The sequence below is a fragment of the Triturus cristatus genome, chromosome 6 (assembly GCF_964204655.1).
Source record: "Triturus cristatus chromosome 6, aTriCri1.1, whole genome shotgun sequence".
NCBI classification, from domain to species: domain Eukaryota; kingdom Metazoa; phylum Chordata; class Amphibia; order Caudata; family Salamandridae; genus Triturus; species Triturus cristatus.
In genome coordinates this window covers 785,606,011-785,630,900 of record NC_140589.1, presented here as the reverse complement: position 1 = coordinate 785,630,900, position 24,890 = coordinate 785,606,011, and the positions used below count along the sequence as shown (strand labels likewise).

The window sequence follows — 24,890 nt, the reverse complement described above, 5'->3', positions numbered from 1 at the left end:
AATTAAGTAGAGGATATGTTCGCAAATGTCGCAGTGAATACAGTGTGTCCCTAAAAGCTCAATAATTAGATTGATCTGTAATGCTTCTTAATAAGTGAAACAACATAATGGAGGCAGAGCCCCCCACATACAGAAATACCATCGCCAGAAGTTCTGGTTGAATGGTGAGAGACCAAACAACATTGTGGATACTGTTTTTTTATCTGCCAATAAGAGATTGTTTAGCAGGGACGGTAGTCAGACTGAGGTTTGTTGAACTGTGCCATTCATATTGCAAAATTCTATGAGTTGATCAATACTTGTGAAATGTTTTCATTATTTCTTTTTGGTTTATTTATAGGATATAGGGTTTACCAATATTTGTCTGCCCCTGAAGATGTGTGAATTTGCAATTATGCATTAATCTGCTAACCTTACATCTATTGGTTTAGTTAATACATTCTAATTAACATTTGAATTCATGTGCGCAAACTAGAAAAATATAAATAAATATCTCTTACTTAAATCCAATTAAAATTACGTGGATGCCTTGTGTAGCTGTTGACCTATTCTGTGCTTCTAAAACCACAAGTCAATCACCGATGTTGTTTTCAATTTTCAGTCCGAGGCGTAGTTTAGGAGTGTCATGGTTCAGGAATTCATTGAAATGAAGAGTCGTGGTTAAGGACTTCGTTGTTTGGAATTCCTCATTGTTCTGACTTCGTTGTTCAGGTAAGTCGTGATTTAGACTTCGTTGTTTAGGATATTTCCCGGAGTAATATGTGTTGGTGGGATATATTTCATTGTTTGAGACTTGTATGCACTAAAACTCACATAAACCTCAACTTCTTCTTTATGAGAATCCTAGGCCCCCTGGAACGAGACTGTTCCTCACTCTAAAGGATCCCTTGGCTCTCTTAGAAGAAAAATACCAGAGTCATCAATTTCCTTTCTCTTTAATGATAGGTCTTAGAAATCACACCAAGACAAGTGTCCAGTTTCTAGCTATCATGCAGCACACTCAAAAGACACACAACTGACACCTGTCTAGGTGTCAGTCCTTGATAACACCTTCTTGCCTTGAAGTCACCCTTTGAAACCTAGAGGCAATTTGCCGATTATGACAAACAAAAGTAAACTGAAACAACAAGGAAAAAGGCAAAAACAATTTGAATTTGCATAAAATAGTAGCTTATCTAAAAAGACATGACCTAGATGTGGCATTGCTTCAGGAGACGCACTTGCCCCCAAATAGCAATATGCTCACCAGAAAGAGGCTTCTCAGGCCTTTCAGGCTGCAGGGTTCACCTCACATGCCAGAGGAGTGCTTACCTGGGTCAACCCGAAATTTGGGATTACGCTGGAGGAATGGGAGGTTGACCCTAACAGTAGATATTCACTTTCTAGGTGCCATGGGAAAGGCTTAGATTTGCAGGTAGTCAACATCTACGAGCCCAAATATGATGACCCACAGTTTTATAACACATTATTTACACAAATGCGTAGACACTACACTACCAAAAATATGGGAGGGGTGATCTTAATTGTGTGTTGGACACACAGCTGGATCACTGTAGAGGCCCTCCCTGGTGCCCTTCAGCAGCAGTGAAAACTATATGTGATATAGCTACACATTTGGATCTTGTGGATGTTTGGAGAGCCAGGTCTCCCAGAGCGGGAAGGTTTACACAATACTCTGCCCCCCCACGATATTCATACCAGAATTGATTACTGGCTGATCTCTGGGACACTGTTCCCCCAAGTGCAAGACTGCACAGTATTGGCACACTCATTCTCTGATCATTCACCTATAATGTTAGACGTCAGCTCCTCCGAGAAGAGCTGCTCCTTTTACGTGGAAGTTTCCTCCGTATTCCCTTCTAGACAGAGCGTTCAGGGCACAGTTAGCGACTGCAATAGTGGAATTCTTTGATACAAACGATCAATCAGGAACCGGCTGTCGACACTCAAGAGCCAACTGGGTAGACTAGAGCAGAAGGCTCTTAATGGGGGAAGACGCTCAGGCTTCTGAGGCTTTAAAAAAAACACTTGAGGAGTACAATGAAGAGGCGGACAGAGAGCTAAAACATATTGGGAAATATGCTGTTGCTAAAACCTATGGGAGGGTGAGAGACCGGGCTCAGTGCGTGCAACCCTGTCGCGTCGCCAAAGAGAATCGGGCACAGTAACAGAGTTAGGCTTAATGAGAGACCCTACAGAAATAGCCAACAGGTTCAGTAGATACTATGAAGTATTTTATAGCTCCAAGGTGGAGACAGATGATATTGCTATTCTAGACTATTTAGAACATATACAACTGTCATGGCTTACTAATGGACATAGGGAGTATTTAATGAGGCCACTAGACTACAGGTAGCATTGAACTCCATGCATGAGGAAAGCACCCCGGGACAAGATGGGCTCACGGTGTCCTTTTATAAAACCTATAAAGACCTATTAATTCCACACCTGAGCACTTTGTTCGAATAAGTTGGTGAGAAGGGTATAATGCCCCAATCAATGAGGGAGGCCTTAATAGTTACCTTGCTAAAACTTGGGAAGCCCCCACAAGAGTGCGCGTCCTATAGGCCTCTATCACTTCTCAGTGTAGACACTAAAATATCATAGCAAATAGGCTGGTACCATTGCTCCCGATTTTAGTGAGACCAGAGCAGGCGGAATTTGTGCCGGGATGCACCTTATCGTACAACTTGAGGACAGTGTTTAGAGCCATTCAACATGTATAACCGGAGATTAAAGTGGCCGCTGTCCTTCTGGACGCAGAGAAAGGGTTCGATTCTGTGGAATGGGCATTTATGTTGGCGGTATTGCAACGAATGGGAGTGGGTGAGGTTTTTCTAAAATTGCTATCAGTTCCCTATAATCAACCAATCGCCAGAGTACATACTGGAGACGTGGTTACATCATCTATTGCGATCTCGAGGGGCACTAGGCAAGGTTGCCTCTGTCCCTGCTGTTGTATGCTATCATTGCGGAGTCATTTATTTATTTATTTTAAAGTTTTGTACAGCGCGAACAAGACCCCAATGGGTATCAGAGCGCTTCAAAGTAATGGAAGATTTGGGATAGTGAGTGGTCGTCATTGGAGGAGATAATTTCCATTCGTTGTTCAATGAACAGTAAGTTATCGCCAGAAGGGAGGCAGAAAGTATGTAGTTTGCATATTGGGAGGTGGTTACTAAAGATGTTGAGGCAAAGGTATTCAACTACGGATGAGGTGGGAGTCTCCATGTGAGCGACCGATAGTGTGTTCCAGTATAAACAAGTTAATCCCCCGCCCTGCTTCGTGGTTCTGTCTAGACAGATTATGTTATGACTAGGAGGTACTAGGAGGTCTAGTATGGGGTGGAGGAAGGGTTTAGACAGGTTTCCGTGAGGATTATGATATCTAGCACATTGTTTTGGATGAGGTCAAATATATCTGCAGCATGTTTTTTTGCTGATCTACAATTGAATAGTGTACATTTCAACCGAATAGGTGTTTGTGATGTAGGGGGCTGTGTTATGTTCACTTGCTTGAGATTGTCGGTATTCATGACTCTATGGTTGTTAGAGGGTTCCCTGTTTGGGTTGGCTAGAATGGATTGAATTTGAGCCATAGGGACCTTGTCAATAACTGGAGTGATCGAAAAGGAGAGGAGTAGCTCATCGATCTCACTGGCCGCAAGTTTGACCCTCGTTCCTCTAGGGCGGTAGGTGGTGTTGGGTAGGGGTAGTGTTTTAGAGATAAGGAGAGAGAAGGGCTGGTCAAGGCCAATGATTGCAGAGGAGGGGACTGTATGCGGTTTTCCTAGGGAACTAAGAGATCTAAGCAAGGGCAGATGGTCAGGTGAGAGGAAAATCAGTTCATGGAATTCTTGGATAAGTAGGTTTACTTGGATAGATAACTTGTCCAAACGCGCTACCAAGTCTGAGTATTGATTTAATAATAGGAGCTGTGGGGAGGGAGCCTGCGGAGAGGGGGGACCTGGAGTGATATCTGGATGGGGTAATATGGGAGTGCTAGGTTCTTGGGATGGGGGTGCTTCCTTGTGGTCATATGGGAGCCAGGTTCGATTAGAGTGAGTGGCGGGGGAGAGGTTGGTAAAGGGCCGGCTGTGGGTTGTAGTGCATGTGCCTTAATAGAATACCTTGGGCACAGAGGTATTCGCTTCCTGAATTACAATCTTCTAGTATCGGCATATGCAGGTGACATGCTGCTATATGTATGGGAGCCAGGGTGCTCCCGTACATATAGTAGCAACGGAAACGCCCCCCAAAACAGATTGCTAAAGTTTGGGGGCGTTTCCGGATTGAAAATCAACTGGAATAAATCTATTCTATTTCCTTTAACTCTGGCTACGACTCATATTGCTTTAGACTCTCCTATGCAGTGGTCATCTGAGCCGGTGCGTTATTTAGGTGAGCAGGTACACACGGATTCAAAACTTGTTATTAGCGAGAAATATGGCAAAGCTATTGATAAACTCAAAGAAGACATTGACCGGTGGATTCACCTTCCATTGTCACTAATGGGCCCCATATCAATGATGAAGATGGTTGTTCTACCCAGATTTTTGTTCCTCTTTGTTAATATACCAATAGTACTCCTGAAACATATTTTTCAGATTATACGCACATTGATGGTGAAATTGGCTTGGACTGGCAAAAACCCATGAGTTAAATGGGATACTGTCACACTACTGTATTCCATGGGTGGTCTTGGTGCCCCGGATTTTGAGCAAAACTATAGAGTTGCTCAATGCTCATATGCTCATTTTTGGATGCACTGCCCGCTGAATCTTCCCCATCTGCAGATTGAAACGGTAGCGGTAAGAGCTGACCAACTCCCTCGTCAATTGTCTCAGACCCCTAAAAGACGCAATGGAGTATTAGACTCCGTTAACTCTACTATTCATGCATGGCATTACTTATTGAAAAGACAGGCTGCCTCGCTCTTATATTCTCCCCTTCTACCAGTGGAGTGGTTCCATTGGCTTCCAATGAGTGCAAATAAAGAGGTAATACAGGTTTTAAAGGCTCTTAACATCCACACCACTGTAGATTTATTCTCTTACTCCACTCACAATTCCATTTTTATAGGATCAGACACGCACTGCGTGCTCTGCTCGGTGACGACCTTCAGGAACCTCCTGAATTACTCTCCCTCTCATTTCTCATATGATCTAAATCCCTGAGTTAGCTAGCATCTACCATATATGATATTTTGCAAGAATTCAGACGAGCACAGTAAATCAAAGCTAGGTTTGAGTGGCAAACTGATTTGGGAGTTACATTGGATGATGGCAAATGGTGGTATTGTTGTGAGTTAACTCAGAATGTATCGTTAAATGGTACACACAGGCTAAGACACTTTAATTTCCTTAAATCAAATTTTTCATGTGTTAAACTAAATAACAGGGCTATCACTCTCTCCTGACCCTATGCTGGCTCTATTGGGGTGCACTAGGTCTTTACAGAAAGATGTCAGGAAACTAATGGCGATGGGTTTGCTCCTCGACATTGATAATGGCGCAGATTGATATTACACTGTATGTTCTAAGAGAGTGGCAGGGGAGGATTCATAATGTTTCTGGTTGCAGACTAAAATTCCACATAGAGAATCCCCTTGATCGTATGCACGATGTAACAGTTAAAAATGCTTCTATGTCTAGCATGGTGATATTTGTTACCTCTGTAATCTCTGCTAAGTCTTGGCTCTATATTCTTTTATTGCTGATTGTACAATGCACTGTGAAATGTTTCAATAAAATAAAAAATAAAAAATGAATTTGCATTATATTTAGAACTATTGACTATGGCTCCAAGTTTAGTCCAGAGTCTCAACTTCTGAGAGCAGGAAGAAGGATGAGGGACTGCCTCTTATGAACTGGGGTCCACCTTGCAAGATACTAGGGAAAGGAGCATCTGCAGACTTCATGGCAGCATGTTAAAATATCATTTTAGGGTTGCAGTCCACATATGGGAAATTTCAGAATTTTCACAGGGCATAGTATCCATTAGAAAAAGTGAATTACATAGTGCTTAAATCCTTCATCCAACAGTATATCTCTATTTCTATTAAACAGAGTCAAATATGATTCAAGATTAAATATACATTTTTATGTGAATGGTTATCAGTGTAGTTCATTTTAAGCTAAAATATATGTTTACCTTAATGTTGATGATAATATCTGGTGTCAATGGTAGGTTTTGTATTAGATCTAATTGTTCATTAATCTTCAAGTACTCCTCAGAGAGTGAAGGAAACCCACAGAGAACATATCCTGAAATGCAAACGCTCTGTTACATATGTGAAGCGAACAAAAATCAAAGTAGTAAAATGATTGTTAATCTTTATAGCATAAATGCAAGTACTGTTTCATAAGTTTCACTTTTGACTCATTGTCAAGGCAACAAAAATACTAAACTTCTAATTTTATCAGCCGAATAAAACAAAACAAATAATGGGTGCCAATAGACACTCAACTTGCTTATAAAGCACCATACAATCACACAAACCCCACACACACCTAGGAGGAGTGGAACTCAAATTCATTCTGTAAATATCAACTTTTGATGCCATCTTTCATTTTCCTTGTGTTGCCATCCTAACACTGATCAGAGATCCCCCCTTCTTTGTTTTCATTCCTCTTATGAACATAGATGGAGGTATTTTGGAAACTTTCCCTAGGTGACATCATATTTCTGGGGTGCAAATTCAGCTTTCACTGTTACGGGCGGATCTTCTTTAACCACTACAGGTATTACATAAACGGATATTATGCCCTTTTCTTTAACATGAAATGCTCCTGTGCCCATGGTAGGTCTATATATTTCTGTAAAATGCATTCTTCATCTGTATAGAGCACAGGTCAGGGTTTCCTGCAAGTTAGTTCCATCTCCCCTCATTTTCAAAAGGATGCTTCAACAGCAGCAAATCCCACATATGTATAGTCTTTTTTAAGACCACCAGAAGGGTCGTCTAAAACTTCCAGTCAAGAAGAAAGGGCTGCTTCTGGGCTTTAGGTGTAGTTAGGAAGACACCTAATACAGCACTGCTATAAGTGTGTTCAGAAGCAAGAAGGGCCCATATCCTTCACCGGGAACCATGCAAGAGGTCCGTAAGAAACACTGAGTTGAGCAGTTGCCCAAGACTGCAACTGCAATGGAGACAGCACCTCTAACAAGGTGTAATGAGGCTCTTTTATGAATTAAAGAGTAAAGCCAACAATAGGTTCAAGGTACTGCATCTGGCACATTTATGCACTGGGTAGACCTTCCCTGGAAAGGATCCTCTTAACTCAAATATACGAGATCACCTTCCAACTAGTGCTTCCATGATCTGAGCGATTTAGAAGAACATACCAAGGTGAGCGACTGCTGCTGTGTGAATCTTGTCCACAATCAATTTTACGACCAGTTCTTCTGGAATACTTAACCCTTGGAAAAGTAGCTCCTGGATCTAAATACAAGGACAGTAATAATAATATTATTAATAATAATAATCTGTAATCACAAACCAGTTTACGGCGCAAGGTTAATTTCTTAGCTCTATTATTTTTCTAAAAAAATGCTTTAATCGAGAACTTTAAAAAATTATGATTTATTTATTTAACATTACCTGGACAATAAATACACAAGCAACCTAGCCACAAAAAGGTAGTGGGTGCTGTATACTACAGCAGGAAAACATGTCCCCATATGCAGGATTCCCATGGGTGATTGTTTATTGTCTTGGCTAAATGCCATTTCGTATTTAAAACAAACATTTAACAAGAAAATCAACACATGAATAAATCAATAATTCTAGGAGCTATGACATCTTTAAAATATTTAAGAAACGTGAAATAATTTAAAAGTAGTTTATGACACCTACATGGGCCCATGCCTTGTAGCACGCAATACAGACCAAATGTATGCTGACACTGGAAGAAAAATAGAAGCCATAGTGGTTAGATGGCATGACTGCCAGTGCATCTTTGGAACTTGCGAGCCTATGCACTTTAAACAGGAGGTGGATATATTCTTTTGGCAATACTGCTGTTTCCCCAATGGCTAGGATTATACTGAATGGCAACTTAACCAATTCTGTTCCTTTAGAGCGAGGTACTAGGCAGGGCTGACCACTTTCCCCTCTTCTTTTTGATTTGTATATAGAACCACTGGCTCAATCAATTAGATCTAGTAAGCTCTTTATCCCATTTGAATTTAGGGGGTGGTCAAAAAAACTGGCCCTGTATGCAGATGACCTGATGATTTTTACAGAGGAGTCTCCCGCAATCTTGCCAAGGTTAGAGCAAATGTTGGCTGAGTTTGGGGAGATATCGGGCTATCAAGTGAATCCCCAAAAAACTGAGATCATGTCTTGGAATTGCCAATTTAGTTCACCCCTGGTACACCAGTGAATAAGATATTTGGGTGTCCAAATAACTCAGAATATTAGCGAGTTGGCTCAGGCCAATTTAGATCTAAAATGGAAGGAGATCAGAGCCTTACTGAAATCTTGGTGCAACCTCCCATTAACCATCCTGGGCCGTTCCAACTTGGTTAAAATGTCAGTCCTGCCAAAAAAGACATTTATCTTCGATGCAATCCCCCTTTTATTCAGCCCAGTCGCTTTAAAACATTTGCAGTCTGAGGTTAATAGTTTTCTCTGGGGCGATAAAGGGACTAGGATTGCATGGAAGAAACTGAGATGTGGAAAACAAGAGGGGGGTATTGCTAGCCCTGATTTGGGGTTTTATAGTTGGGCGTTTCTCTTTAAGAATATGAGATCTCTTCTTTTAGATTCTCCCAACTTCACGCCCTATCTTTTAGCCATGTCTAATAGTATTTCGCAAGGGGGGGACGGTCTTCTCTTCAAATTCGGTCACCCGAAATACTTTAAAAAGATTAAATTGAAGGTGTTACGGTCGGCCTGTGAACTTTGGTTCCAGATGAGGAAATTGCTTAAAATTCCTTATTACTGCTCTAGTGCCCCCATTTGGAACTCTCCAGGGACTCCAGAATGCCTAATGGATAGCTTATCAGTGCCCCTACGGGATTCCGGCTTTCAGAAATGGGGCCATTTGCGGTGTAATAACAATCTTCTGTCTTGGAATGAGCTTTTGCTCCTGACAAATCAAAGCTTATCCAGATTTAAGTTCTATCAACTCTCCTCCTGGTTCATAAAGCAGGGTAAAATCGGCGGTATTTACGATGAATCGGAGAACAGGTTTTTGGTCCCGTGCAATCAAAAAAAGGAAGTGGCAAAATGGTACTGGATTTTGATTGAAGGAGATCTACCATTGTTACCTATGGAGGAACCCTGGAGAAGAGACTTGCCTTGCAGTGACATCGCGTCTTTATGGCAAGTATCTCTATGCATGTTATGGAAGGTTGTAAAGGCTGCATCATTTAGAAGGAACCATCTGTTTACACTTCACAGAGCTTAATGGACCCCAAAGAGGTTATCTAAGTTGGGTGGCGGAGAGAAGGCCTGTTTGAAATGTAGTCTGAGAAGCGCAGACTATGTGCACATGTTCATGCAGTGTCCACTGATTCAGGGCTTTTGGAGCCAAGTCGGTAGGATTATTTCAGAGGTAATGGGCCAAGAGATACAGGTAAGCCTGATTTTAATTATTCTTGGGATTTTACCTGAAGACAGTAGTATTACCAAACTGTCAAGACTCATTATTGTTTATCCTTATTCTCTTGGCTAGGAGAGAAATTTGCTTAAATTGGATTTCACCTAACCCTCCAAAGGTTTTAGACTGGGTGTCATCGGTTAAAAGAACTTATAAATTGGATATGGATTGTAAGGCAAAGAAAATAACTAGATTTTGGGGGATTTGGGACATCTGGGTAATTAAAACTAACTGGAGCCTTGCAACTGCTTAGTACATAATGAAAAGTCCAATGATTATGAAACAAGTGAGTCTTGCGGAAAATGGTCCATGGGCAACTTTGGTTGTGATACTATCCTTGGAAATCCCCAAATAAAAGGTGGTTGGTCTCTCTAGATACCCATGAGGTGGAAAGAGTATTGCTGGGTCTCGTCTCTTCCTTGCGGGGTTGAAGAGGGTGCCATGATACCGCTTTGTGTTCACTCACTCTATTTTCGTTAATGAGGACAAAAAAAAAAATACTGCTGTTTCTTTGTAAAATAACATCAAATGACTGTTTATAGCCCTCCTATGTTATGGTTGCATACACTAGTGTTGTTCTTACCGAGTTACTGTTATGCAAGTACCAGTAGGACTCCAAGTCTGAATTTCAAGTACCAAGAGCGCTGAGTCCCAGGTGATATTACATAAAGGTATCGAAACCATCAAATGACTCAATCAATCAATCAGGGGTTTGTAAAGCGCTAACTACTCACCCGTAGTGTGCCTCAAGGCACTGACAGGGGGTAAAGGGGGGTCCGCAGATCTGGAAAGTTCACTGAGTTCCATCGAAGAGCCATGTCTTGAGATCCTTTAAGAACTTGGGAAGTGAAGCCGTCTGTCGGAGGTGTAGAGGGAGGGAGTTCCAAGCCTTGGCCACGAGGAGGAAGAAGGAGCGCCCTCCTGTTCTGCTTTTCTTGGTCTGAGGAACCAATGCGAGGGACAGCTGGGTCGAGCGGAGAGAGCACCCAGGAGCGTGGAACACAAGGCAGTAGTTCAGGATTGCGGGCCTGGTGTTGTGGAGGGCCTTGTGTGCGTTGGTGAGGAGCTTGAAGGTGATTCTCTTCTCGATGGGGAGCCAATGTAGGGTCCGTAGGTGCTGGCTGATGTGGCAGTGACGTGGTAGGTTGAGGAATAGTCTGGCGGAGGCGTTCTGGACATTCTGGAGTTTGCGGGTGAGGCTCTTGCGGATCCTGGCGTAGAGTGCGTTGCGATAGTCTAGTCTGCTACTGATGAGGGCGTATGTGGCGGTTTTCTTGTGTTGGGTGGATCCACTTGAAAGTCTTGCAGAGAAGGCATATGGTGTGGTAGCAGGAGGAGGTAATGGTGTTGACCTGGCGGTCCATTTTGAGTTAGGAGTCCAAAATGATTGCACACATGGTTCTGTGGGGGCAGGGGAGGTTCCCTAGGGTGGGGGGGCCACCAGGTGTCGTTCCAGGCATCGGGTGTGGGCCCATGATGAGTATCTCTGCTTTGTATGTGTTGAGTTAAGGGAATTCCATCTTGAAAGTTGCGTTTGGTGGAGTTGGTTTATTGGATAGGGCGAGGATGAGCTGGGTGTCGTCTGCGTACGATGTGATGTTGAGTCCATGTGCACTGACGATGGATGCAAGTAGGGCCATGTAGATGTTGAATAGGGTCAGGCTGATGGAGGATCCTTGTGGGACTCCGCAGGTGGTCGGGCCGGTTCTGAGAGGAATGGGAGGAGTCTGACTCGTTGCGTTCTGCCAGAGAGGAAAGAGGGGATCTAGTCAAGGGCCTTGTTCCGGATTCCTGCCCTGTGGAGTCTGTGGGCTAGGGTGTGGTGAGAGACCGTGTCGAATGCCGCCGAGAGATCAAGGAGGATGAGGGCCACAGTCTCTCTCTCTGTCGAGGAGGACGCGGATGTCATCTGTTGCTCCGAGGAGTGTGGTTTTGGTGCTGTGGTTTTTCCTGAATCCTGATTGGGATGAGTCGAGGATGTTGTTCTCTTCGATGGAGGTTGCGAGCTGGCTGTTGACAGCTTTTTCCATGACTTTGGCTGGGTAGGGAAGGAGGGAGATCTGTCTGAAGTTCTTGAGGTCGGTGGGGTCCGCTGAAGGTTTCTTCAGGAGAGAGTTGATCTCGGCATGTTTCCAGTTGTCGGGAAAGGAGACGGTCTCGAGGGTGCGGTTGATGATCCATTGGAGTTCGGGGGCGATGATGTTTGCGGTTCTGCGGTAGATGTGGTGGGGGCAGGGGTCTGTGGGGGCCCCGGAGTGGGTGGTCTTCATTAGCCTCAGAGTTTCTTAGATGGTGAGGGCGGTCCAACTGTTGAGTGTTGGTTGCGTGCTGCTGGGGGCCGTGGGGGGATCCTTGTGGGTTTCGTTGTCGTCGAGTTGTCGGAAATGGTCTTGCTTTTGTGATGGAAGAAAGAGTTGAGTCGGTCGCAGAGGTCTTGTGAGGGAGTGATGTCTGTGGACACGCTTTTGGGTTGGGCGAACTCTTTGATGATGTAGAAGAGTTCTTTGCTGTTGTGAGTGTTGGTGGAGATTCTGTCCCGTAGAAATGTTTTTTCCTGGAGAGTCTGATGAGCTTGTGGTAGACCGTGGTAGCTGTTTTGAAGTTGTTGAGGTCGGTCGGGCTTCTGGAGTTTCTCCACAGTTTTTCAAATCATCTGCAGGTGTGTCTGGAGTCTCAGAGTTTGGTGGAAAACCTGCTGGCTTTCTTGGCGTGGGGTTTGGAGGCTTTTTTGAGGGGGGGCAATGATGTTGGCGCAGTTGATGATCCACTTGTGAAGAGTGCGGGCAGCAGAGGGGGGTCATTGTTTGTGGCAGTTGGGGCGGAGCTGCTGAGGGTGGCGGTGAGCTGGTCATTGGGGTTTTGTTCCAGTTCCTGCGTTGGAGCTGATGCGGGATTCTGCGGGGGGTGTTGGATTTGATGTTAAAGTGGACGCAGCAGTGGTCCGTCCATGGGAGTTCGGAGGTGTGGCAGAAGGTAATGGAGTTCCCTGCTGTGAAGACGAGATAGAGGGTGTGCCCCGCTGAGTGTGTTGGTTCGGGTACGATCTGCTTGAGTCCGATGATGTGGAGGTTGTCCAGGAGGGTGGCGGAGTTGGGGTCCCGGCGGTTGTCGAGGTGGAAGTTGAGGTCTCCTAGCAGCGTGAAATCGGTGGAGGTGATGGCATGTGGTGTGATGATGTCTGTAATAGAGTCAGCAAAGGGGGGTGCGGGGTCCGGGGGGTCTGTAGATGAGGGTGCCTTGGAGGGTGGAGGACGGGTTGGTCTGGGTCTTGAAGTAGAGGTGTTCCATCAGGCCCGTCGAAGTAGGTGCTCAGTTGGAGATTGGCCTTCTGGGCAATGGCAAAGCCTCCACCTTGGCGATTGGGGTGATCTTTCCGGGGAACGTGTATCCTTCAGGAATGGCGATCGTGATGTCTGGGCCGGAGGTGGCGTTAGTCCAGGTTTCGGACGATGTCCAGGGTGGTGATGTCGAGGAGGTCCCAGATTTCCATGGCGTGTCTTTGGAGGGAGCGGACTTTGAGGAGAATGCATCTCAGGGCTTGGGGTGCGATGGTCCTGTTGCTGGAGGGCGGAGGGGGGTCCTGGGTCTCAGTGAAGGTGAAGGAGTGGTGGCAGTGATGGCAGGTGAAAGGTCCGTGGGTGTCGAGGGGTGAGGAGAGCTTGCAGTTAAAGTTCTTACCGGTGTTGAGTTCGTGGAGGGCCGAGGAGCTGTAGTGCTGGCGGGCTAGCAGACCAGGGGACCTGGCGCTGGTCACGGACCGGCACAGACGGGTGCAGTTGGGCTTGCCTTTGGCTTGCTACTATATAGATGGGCAGCAGGGCTAGACGGGCCGGCGCAGGCATTGGGCATTTTCCCGGGAGGCTGGAAGGGTGAGGGGCGGTTTTGCAGCAGTTGGGGACATTTTTTGTTACTGGGGGACGGTTTTGCAGCACTGCTGCATTATCAGCCCCTAGTAACAAAAAGCAGCAGTGCTTCACACTTGGACCCCCACCCCATCCCCCGGGGCTGGTCCTACAAAATGGCTGCTTTGGTTTCCCAGGCCAGCCCTGATGGGCAGCATTGGACTCCCTGGGTATTACCAGCAACTTGCTCTTTCATTGCTACTCACAAGTCTTGGTCAAGGAGTAGGCTGTTGGCACATTCTTTGTGCAAGAGTTATTTTAAATGTGGAAGAGAACAATGGTTCGGGATGGCCTGAGAAGGTCCAGTGAAATGAAAAGCCCTTAGGAGGGCGAGATGATTTAGTATAGGTTCAAGGACTCATATTGGAGAGTGATACTTAATATAGAGAAACAAGGGACAGGAGAGGTCAATGTATTACACTTATTTATTGAACAAAGATTGAATTCAAGTGCTCACATATTTAGTGACAAGAAAGCGTGACATGCAGGTGAGGGTGGAGTCTTTAAAAGAGAACATCGCATTGGCAACAATAGAGAACCATTTTTAAATAAGATTAGTACAAAATAGGTTCGAGTTGCATAGGGTCGACGGCGTTTCGAACTCAGTTATTTGAGTTCATCATCAGGACAAAATGTGAGCATATGAACTCTAAATGTGAAAAAAATATAGAAAATATAAATAAATAAACAAGTACAAAACATAAATTAGTCCCTGAACTGTAACAAGCATCACAAGCAATTAATGAGCGGTACATGGTGTTCTCCAAAACGTGATGCAATTACATAAAGATGAGAAATCGGTAACCTGGCAGAGTCAGCAAAGTCATGGAACTGAGCGGTCTAGTGCCCTGAAGGAATGCGCAATTACAAGAATATGATGTTAGAGACTCGGAGCTCATAGTGACGAAGTAGATTATAGCGCTAGGGGCGGAGGTTGGGGCATCATTGCGCGCGCATGAAGTGGAACACTTACTGAGCATATGAGCGGTAGAGTGACGGGATAGTCGTCAGTAAAAACGTGTTCGTCGCGGTAGTGAACGTCTTGATTTGAATCAATAGCCTAAGAAAACGGAGTGATTATGGGATACAACTGGACAAAGTGCGTGGTGATTAAAGCAAGAATACCGCGTGGTGTTACGGTAGTGAAGACACTTACTGAAGTAATAAACTCAGATTCAGAGTGTCCTTTGGCCAGAAAATGTTCCACAAGAGGTGCCGTTTGTGTTTTGCAGCGGATCCTGCTCCTGTGTTGCGAGATCTGGCATCGCTGAGGCACGATGCGGCAAACGCAAGGAAAGTGGCTTTATTTATTTCATTTTCCCTATTCCGTCCTTTGTCACCCCCATCCCTGCGCTTACCTGCGTGGGCAGCCACTGAGCACAAGTTGCTGCCTTGCGTTACTCTGCCCCAGGGAGGCCTTCCATGGGTGGAGCGTGGGTGTTGCTACGCATTCACCCATGGATTTGGGTGCATTGCCAGATTTACCAAGACTGGCAAACCTGGGAATGAGTCAAAACTTCACGCCTTCCCAGAGGAGGCTCAGCCAGGAGACATATCTTTATTTCTCCTCATTTTTCCTCTTTCTACATGTGCAGCATTCTGCAGCACACTTAAAAAGAGGAAAGAGCCTCAGAGGATTGATTTTTTGCAGGGAGGTGTTAATTCCTGCACAAAAACAATCCTTTCTGCAACCAAAGCACCTTTGGATCAACAATGGTTCCTGCATTGGCACTAGGAGCAGTTTGCGTGCCACTGCAGGCATAGTGCAGGAATGCACATATCCTGATAGATATGGTGCATTCCTGCCCTTTCACACAGCGCAGCATATTCTGATAATATTTTGTCCTTTGACAGACTATTTTTGCGCATTTGTAGTGTTTGTATTAAGAGTTGAGCACTTACCTTCAAACGGTGGTACTATGCCCAGAAAAACACATTGTGGTATCCTGACATTCTGGGCAGATCCCCAGCACGTTCAAAAACATGTATGAAATTAAATCATCGCAAGACAAGCATTACAGTTACAAGACGCAAACGTACCTTGCAGAATGCATATTTCAAATATGCTCCTAGCAAAAATGACGCTTCTTAAACAGCGAGTTTGCATGTAGAATTTAATGGTAGCTCTCAATCGTTGCCCTTTTATTGTATAAAGAGACACTTCAGAACGCCTTATGTAAGCAGACAACGATGCCTCACTGTTAGACATTTACAGTTCTCTCTACTTTTCGTGTTAATTCTTCTCATGAGCCATTACCATAATGTGAAAAAAAAGTATCAAAAAAGTTCTCTCTTTACCGTATGTCCAATTTCGGTTTCATTGCGAATTTGTTCTTCAATAAGTTCAGTAGCTGGAAAAGGGGACGAAAAGAAGGACATATGTGAGCACTACAGATATACTGTGCCACCTGTTGGCAATAACATTTAGAACTTGCAATTTGAATCTGGATAGTAATAAATTGCTTCGAAATGCCCCAATTGTGAACCAGGCAACAGCAAATCCAAACAGCTCTCTTTATACCTCAGAATTGTTTGCATGACACCTAGGCCTATACTACTTTAGCCGCGAAGGGAGATGCAATAATTATAGCACCTGGTAAAATGCAGTAACTTGCAGGTCATAATTTACTGGATGTGATAAACTGCTCCTTTACAAAATGTTCACCATATAAAGGAGTATAACATGAAGATTTCACAATTTTCTTTTTCTTACATTTAAAAAAAAAAAATCTTTATTGCTCAATCCAGAACAGATAGCAATCCATATACATTACATACATAACTTTAACACACATGGTACATTGTAACTTTAGTACAAAAACAAGGAACAGAATGGCTTTATCCAAACAAACAATACTTTTTATGATTGGCCTTCCCCTCTAAAATAAAAATAGTTTCCTGCCACTACACTTATTTCATATACTCCACCATAGGCCCCCAAATTTGAGCTCCTAATTTCTGTCGCCTTACAGATTTCACTGAATAGAGACAATACTCCAGATTAAAGATGCTATAATAATTAGCCAGCCACATCTCTAATGAGGGAGCTAGTTGCTGTAGCCACACTGATGCCACGCATAATCGCGCTGCCACCACGGCCATAAATATCAAATATCTATATGGATGCCCAGGTTGTCACTGCTGCAGAATATCCCCAACTCCAGTTAACATAACATCCATAGTTATATGTATATCTGCCACTATGATCTCAGACAAAAATCTCTCAATCTGCCCTCTCAGTTGCTGTAAATAAGTACAAGCATAGAATATATGTGTAATATCAGCCTCCTCCATTGCACATCTAAAGCACTTCCCATCATTACCTCCCCCCCATTTCATCATCCTAGCTGGAGTATGATACAAATTAATTAATGATTTAAAATGCTGGGCTTTCAAATTGGCTGATAACAAAATCTTGCCCGCAACATAAATCGATTGTTGAACATACTCCCCCTCTTGACCTAACCCTGCACTCCGTTTGCTATGTTGTAGTTCAAGATCATCCGGCTGCATTTCCATAATTAAATCATACAAAACTCCTATTTTTGCTCCCTTTTTTACAGCTTCAACCAGTGAATTGGTCTTCATACATTTCTGCTTCTGATATTTCCGTAAATAATCTCTTATTTGGAGATATTTAAATAAATCAGTTTTATGCAGATTGTATCTATCCATTAAGTATGCAAACAACATTATCTCCTTGTTCTCAAATACATCTCCAATTATCCTAATCCCCTTAGCCCTCACTGCTCAATTTTGCGATCCCAAAAGATAGCAGGTAAAATCGCCACAGAATTTATAGGGGTATAAAAACATAACGCCGATATTCCCAGCATTTTGCGCATCGCCTTCCATACTTTATATGCTGCCCACACTACCTTAAATCGTGTTCACTTGTAATAGCTTGGCTCCCAGTAATTAAACATACAGTTCCTCGCTACTGAGCTGAGCAGAAGCTCATATATTGAGGGGGCCTCAACTGCTGTAGCCACCTCCTCCACAGTGAGCAATCTCCTCATATTTTGCAGAAGACAAGCATAATAATAAAAAGTGAAAAAGTGAAGTTCGGTACAGCCACACCTCCCCGTCGGCGCCGTAGTATCATATATTTATATGCCCTCCGTGATTTCCTTTGTCCTCAGAGAAACCTATCACACATATATTGTAATTTTTGTAATTGTCGAGTGGTCAGTTCTAGTGGCACCGCCCTAAAAAAATACAGTACTCGCGGGAGTACATTCATCTTCAATACATTTCACCTTCCCACAAGTGTGAGGTGCAAACATTCTAGGGTGTCCACCAGCCGCCTTTTAATCCCATCCAGCAGCCCTCCCCAATTTACCTCTATTAGATCTTACAAGCTCATCGTAATCTTTATACCTAGATACATGGCTTACTCGGTTACCCGACTCTCCCCAGGGCAGGCCATTTTAGTACACACTAATTGGGTTTTTGCTGAGTTTAACTTATAGCCAGACACCGCGCCAAACCTCAAGGCCAACCGCTCTATTACTACAATTGCAGACTTTGGACCTGACTTTGCCACTGCTATATCGTCTGCATAAGCCAGAACCCGTGTCTGATAATGCCCACCCACATATCACGGGGCTAATCACATTACTCTTTTCCAACATTATCAAAAATGGATTAATGTACAGGACAAACAAAAGCATTGAGCAGGGACACCCTTGCCTTGTCCCCCGAGTTATGTAAACTAAATCTGATTCTTTGCCCATAGTGCAAATCCGCGCTGTAGGATTTTGATACATAACCTGAAGGGCCCTAATAAAAATCCGGTCCAAACCCCATCCTGCGTAAAACAGCCCATAAAAAAGGCCAGGAGACACGGTCAAACGCCTTTTCAGCATCCACAAATATCAGCCCTAATCTGTTTGCTGTACTTTAGCAGCATCTATCAGAGCAATGGCTCTACTTATGTGGTTCACCGTGCTCCTGCCTGGTATAAATCCATGCTGCTGTTTAGATACAAAAGTAGTGATTACTTGTGCAAGCCTAGTAGCCATTATTTTGGCATATACCTTGCCATCAGCATCCAAAAGCGAAATTGACCGGTAAGACCCTGGCATCTCTGCAAGCGTATCTTTTTTTTTAAATATGACTATGTTAGCCACTGACCATGACAATGGAGGGTTTCCCAATCGGGCCTCCCGAAATGTAGCCATCATATCCCTCCTTAAAACCGAAAAGAATGTTCGATACACCTCGAGTGGTAGTTTATCTGATCCTGCAGCTTTCCCCCTTGCTAATGACCCTGTTGCCACCTCAAGCTCTTCCATTGTAATCGGATCTTCAAGTACTGCAAGATCTTCCTGTCTTCCACCAACTATCTCTACTTGCTGAACAAATTGTCTAATGGCTTATTCACTCCATTCACCCTGTGTATACAATTCCTTGTAAAAATCGTGAAGTAATTTCAGTATACCCTCCAGAGTTTCAACCTTTCTCCCCTCATTATCAGTCATTGAGGTGATCCTTTGTGCTGATTGTTTAGCTCCTATTCTTTGTGCCTAGCAGCACCCTGTAGATTCCCCATATTCATACCTTTCCTCTTTAAAGATTTTATACCGGATGGCAATCTCCTTACTCCATATCCTATTGATTTTAGCTTTACAGCAGGCTATCCTTGTTTGCATCCCCTTCAAATCGCCTCCCCTCCTTATTCCCACCATCAGTTCCAGATACCCAAGGGGGCGTGGCTTAGCACGCGATGAGAACAGACGTGCCCGGGTAGAGCTCCCGCTTGAGCCTCCCTGCCCCGGGTCGTTTCTCCGCTAAAAACTCCTCTACACGGCCCGATACTGCCGGCGGACCTGCTCCGGGAACTACTGCCTGCCCTGGCTGACTTTGGGGCGAATCGGAGGTGGGACTCCGCACCGACCCCGACGACGAGACTGAGGCCGCCTTGATGGACGCGCGCCTGGAGACAACGACTACGCGAGTCCGCGGCTTCAGACGGTTCCCTGGGCCTTGAGCTGCGGCCTACGGGGGAAATATCGCGGCAACGAGAGGAGGCCCACGACCGTTGCGGAGGTGCCCCCGCAGGACTGGCACTGCGATTGGAGACGCCTGGGGACCCCCCCCTCCCCCACGAAGAGCTAATTGACGGCGGTGGCGAGCTGGGGACGACCTAGAGTGGACAAGTGGACGCAGCCTGCAGCGCCTGGCCTATGAGTGAGTTGTTTGACTGGGGCCCTGGGAGCGGCGGGGTGGAGCCGGAGAGAAGACGGTGCCTAGCCACTGCCGCATATAAGCGGATGCCCTCGAGCTACCGCCGGGCTGGGATGACCTTTGGGAAGAGCAGGATTCCGCAACAACAATAGGGATCCCAGGACCTACGAAGGGACACAGAGGCTCCACCTCCCCCCCGCTCTGGCCTGGCTACTGTTGAACTGAGACAGTCTCTTCCCCTCCTAGTTTCCTGCAAGCCTTTGGACGCTGGGGGCGGACTCGCTCCGGACAGGGGTTGCACCACTGCAGAACACAGCAGCCCATGTCGCCGCTGCCCGAGGGCACTGAGGGTACTACCGGGGTACCTGGCTGGACCCCTTAGACCCGCGAAGCACAAATCTTGCGCCTCTGGTCCCTGCGGGGGAAGAGCGCGAATGCGGAGTGGAAAGGGGGCGCAAGCGCGACCCAACCCTTTGGAGGGAGCCATCAGACATCCGTATAGCTGCCATTGGACCCTTCGCTGCTCGGAACCTCTGGACCCGCGGCGACCGCGACGCATTGCGCGCGGCCCGGCGGCTTGGAGCAGTAGAACCCGGCGCTGCGCTGGAATGGACGTGTGAGCCGCCCCTCTCCCTGGAGGTGGTACAAGGCCCGCAACGACAGCCTCGACGTCGCAGAGGTGATTCGCCACGCGCGACGGGCCTCCACCCCTCTGCGGCAGGAGAGAATACCTTGCACGCAACACCAGCTCCATGCCTCGAGGGGTGCGAACACGCACCGGACCAGGAACTGCAACGGCGAGGGGAAAACAAGTGAAAGCAGCGCCCAAGATGGATACCGAGCAAGTAGCGGCGAAGCTGGATAGCGTCCTGGCAGCCATGGAACGGATGGAAGAATCCCTGCACCAGACACGCACCTCCCTGGAGACCAGAATCGATGGCGTGGCGATAGACTTAACTCTCCTCCGAGCCGATCATAAAAAGCTGCAAGCTCACACAAAGACGCTGGAAGACACAATGGCAGTTATCGAGCCAATGGCGGTGCAGACAGACAAAAAGGTACAAGATCTCCTGAACAGAGTGGAACTCTTGGAAGGCCGAGCCGAAGACGCGGAGGGTCGGGCACGAAGAAATAACATCCGCCTAGTGGGCATTCCGGAGAAATGGGAAGGAGCGGATCCCGCCCGCAGGGTTGAGGACTGGCTACGAGACCTGCTGCCAGACCGCGTGCTTTCCCCCTACTTTGTGGTGGAGAGAGCCCACCGTGTGCCCACGAGACCGCTCCCCCCGGGTTCTAACCCTAGACCGTTTCTCCTTCGGGTTCTCAACTACAGAGATCGGGATGCCATACTGCGCGAAGCCAGGAACCTAGGGGAAGTCACCATAGACAACGCCGCGGTGATGTTCTTTCCGGACTACACAGCGCGAGTGCAGAGACAGCGGCATTCCTTCCTGGCAGTAAAAAGAAGACTGCACGAAGCGGACCTCAAGTACTCGCTACTTTTCCCTGCCAAACTGAGAGTGGTAGCGCGTGACAAGACACATTTCTTCACGAGCCCCGAGGAAGCGGAGGCCTGGCTGGATGGAGGAATGCCTGACGCGCCGCGAAGGGCGCCGGGAACTGCCACAACAGAGAGGGCCAGAGGATCAAGACGACGGCGCCGCCGCAGGTCGCCCACGCCGCCGCTGGTCAGAGGAGCGATGAGTCACTCCCCACCGGTGGACCTCGTTCAACAGGAACAGCGAGATGCCCTGCGCAGGGTGGCGGCAATCAGCAATTCCCCGGCGCCGTCGCTGCGCCCGGGCGCTAGCCCGGCATTGTCCTCAACGGACGATGAGGCGATCTATGGCATCCCGGATACACAGAGCTCTGGGGGACCCCCAGAGGTCACGCCGCAAACAGTGGATCTCTTTGGTTGACGGGACCCGGTGGCGGACTGCCATCTGCCGCGTGGCACGGGCCTACCTGAGTTCCTGCTTAGCTGCCCCGCCTGCCACTAGAACTGCCTCGGGCCTACCTGCGCCCACACCGTCGCTGCTCTGGGGGACTCGAACACGGAGCTGGACACTGTAAGTACATTTTCTAATCATAGACACGTGAATCATTCACCCACTTCGCAGATACGCAAATGTGCCCCACAGTGCTCTACCGCCGGCCCGCTGCCACAAGAACCACTTGGAGAGGGGCATGCCCCCCCTGGCACCCTTGCCCGCACTTGACTGGTAACTGGGCGTACAGCTGCCACGGCATTGAGCGACAGACACTAGACGTCCGCCGGTGAGCAGCGGCTTGCACACCTCACCCGGGAGAGATGCAGGGCGCATCCAGGACTGCACTGTTTTGATTACTGATAAGATATAAACCACAAGATCCCCCTAAGACTGTATAGTTTACGAGCTCACTTGAGTGTTTGGACGGCGAACTGTTGTGCAGCCGACCTTTTGGTATTTTGGACTTTGTTGCCATGTTAAGGCTTTATGTATTCCCTTTCTTCCCTATCCCCCTACCCTGCTGGAGATCAAGGCACTGTGCGCACGACGCTCAACCTAACTGCACAGTGGGAGCGGACTGCTGGACCTGGGGGACCCTTGGGCTGGGGGCCACGCCTTGGGGGGGTGAGGGAGGCGCGCACACATGCGACTGCTATGGCTAATGTACAAATATGCACCTGGAACGTCAGGGGAATGCACACACCGGCTAGACGTTATCATATATACTCATACCTAAAGCGACATAAAATCAACATAGCGCTGCTCCAAGAAACCCATTTGAACGGAGCTGAGGTGCGGGCACTGCACCGTAGATGGCGAGGGCAACTGTATGCTACGGAATATTCCTCATACGCTCGCGGAACACTGATATGGGTCCGCCATGGGACTCCTTGGGAAACCACAGAAACTGTAGTGGATCGGGAGGGCAGATATACAGCTGCGCAGGGCAGGCTTGATGGCCAGCTTATTACACTAGTGTCCCTCTATTCCCCCAATGTCGATCAGGGCGGCTTCCTGGCGCGGCTCTCAGCGACCATGGCACCTTGGCATGCAACCTCGTGGATAATAGGGGGCGACTATAACTGCACTCTAGATATAACAATGGATCGCTCCTTCCCACCCCCAGCTAACGCCTCTACAAGGGGAGCCACGAAAGCACTATTGGAATGGGCCGCACAATGAGATCTACATGATGTTTGGCGGCTGCGCAACCCGGGGACGCGGACATATTCCTACTACTCTGGCGCTCACGACTTACATGTCCGCCTGGACCGGTTCATGGCATCTACTGACCTCCTACCCCGGTGAACAACCTTTACAACGCAACTTTTACACCGCACTACCATTACAACGAAACTATTACAACGCGAAATCTGTTACAACGCATGCCATTACAACGCATGCTATTACAACGAAATGCACTAGATGGCGTGCTAACATTAGAAATAGTGTAGTTTTACTATCCAAACACCTTCCCTACTGCAACGTGGACTGGAGTTAGAATAGTAAATTATACATTTCTAATGTCAGCACTCCATCTAGTGTACGTCGTTGTAAAAGCATGCGTTGTAAAGGCTGGCGTTGTAACAGATCTTGCGGTGTAAAAAATGCGTTGTAACGGCATGCGGTGTAAAAGCATGCGTTGTAACGTCATACATCCCCTACCCCACGTGACAGACACACAATACATGGGCCGCACGCACTCAGATCACAACCCACACTTCATGTCCATGGCCTGGGTCCGCCCGCACCCTCCCGTACCCACATGGCGCCTACAACCTGCGCTGCTACTGGACACGGCTTTCCGTGATGCCTTGCTTGCGCGCGCCGCGCAATATTTTGAGGATAATGCCGGTACGGCATCCACTCCACAGGTGGAGTGGGACGCCTTTAAGGTAGTGCTCCGGGGACACTGCCTGCATGCACAAGGACACGTGAGGCACCAACTGGAGAGGGACTTAACTAGGCTGGAGTCGGACTTACTTGCACGAGAGGAGGGGGCTATAGATGGAGACGGGGACCCGCTACACGAGGCCCACACGGAACATGCGCGCCTCTTGGAGCGACTCCGAAATGTCAACTATGCCGCGCACTCGGCGAGAACACATCACCTTGGCTACAGACCAGGCAAACTTTTAGCGTGGCTGATCTCCCAAGAAGCCCGCTCGACCCCGGTGGCGGCCATACGGACGGAGGGGGGGGAACTAGTATACACGCAACTTGGCATACATGACACCTTTACTGCTCACTATGACGCATTGTATCGCTCCCGCTTATCAGTCCCTCATCCTGATATAGCCGACTATCTCTCCCCCCTGCAAATGCCGCAACTGACTATTGCGCAGCAGGACGAGTTGGGAGCCCCGCTGGAGTCAGACGAGCTCCGAGAAGCCATCTTTAACCTGTCAAATGGCAATACCCCGGGCCCGGACGGGCTGCCGGCTGAGCTTTACAAGGCCGGCTCGGACATCCTTGTCCCGGAACTACTGCGAATGTACCACGCGGCAGCGGAAGATGCCGCTTTACCCCCAACGTTAAATGAAGCCATGCTGGTCTCTATTCTTAAACCTGGCAAGGATAGCACACGGGTGGGCTCTTACCGCCCACTGGCGCTGCTGAACACGGATTATAAAATCCTGGCTTCTGCATTAGCCAGGAGGCTGGCCCCTCATGTACCCGCTCTGGTGCACCGAGACCAAAATTGATTTGTCCCCACACGCCACACTTCCTACAACATCCGCCGCCTCTTTCGGGTACAGGAATACGCCACGCAGCAGTGGCCAAGAGCGGGATGCCTGATACTGGACCTGGAGAAGGCCTTCGACTCAGTCGAGTGGCCGTATCTGAGGGCGGTCACAGAGAAGTATCAGCTGGGGGGGGATACAGTGCCATGATTGACCTGCTTTATGGAAGACCGACAGTCCGAGTCCGTACGGGCCGCCTCCTCTCAGCTGCCATCCGGGTCCGCAGAGGCACTCGCCAGGGCTGCCCACTGTCGCCATTGCTGTTTTCTCTGGCCATGGAACCACTGGCCGCGACTCTCAGGACGCACGGGCTGGAATGGGGAATCCCATTGGCGGACGGTCTGCATGCGGTGTCACTGTATGCGGATGACTTGCTGCTGTACGTCAGGGACATAACTGCCATCCCTGCCTCCCTCACTGACATCTTCCGCACATTTGAGGAGGTATCGGGCCTGA

The 24,890-nt window shown here is 47.3% G+C and overlaps 1 protein-coding gene across 6 annotated transcripts in view; it reads right to left on the bottom strand.

The window, feature by feature from the left end:
• The window catches only part of AK9 (adenylate kinase 9), a 1,219,082-nt gene that overhangs the window by 1,065,630 nt on the left and 128,562 nt on the right, over nt 1-24,890 (bottom strand). For all 6 annotated transcript variants that reach the window (XM_085611347.1, XM_085611348.1, XM_085611351.1 and 3 more), the window contains exons 4-6: nt 15,809-15,861; nt 7,348-7,444; nt 6,154-6,266 (exon numbers count right to left, since the gene is read on the bottom strand). In XM_085611347.1, coding sequence (XP_085467473.1) covers nt 6,154-6,266; nt 7,348-7,444; nt 15,809-15,861 — 263 coding nt within the window. The remainder of the gene's footprint in view (nt 1-6,153; nt 6,267-7,347; nt 7,445-15,808; nt 15,862-24,890) is intronic.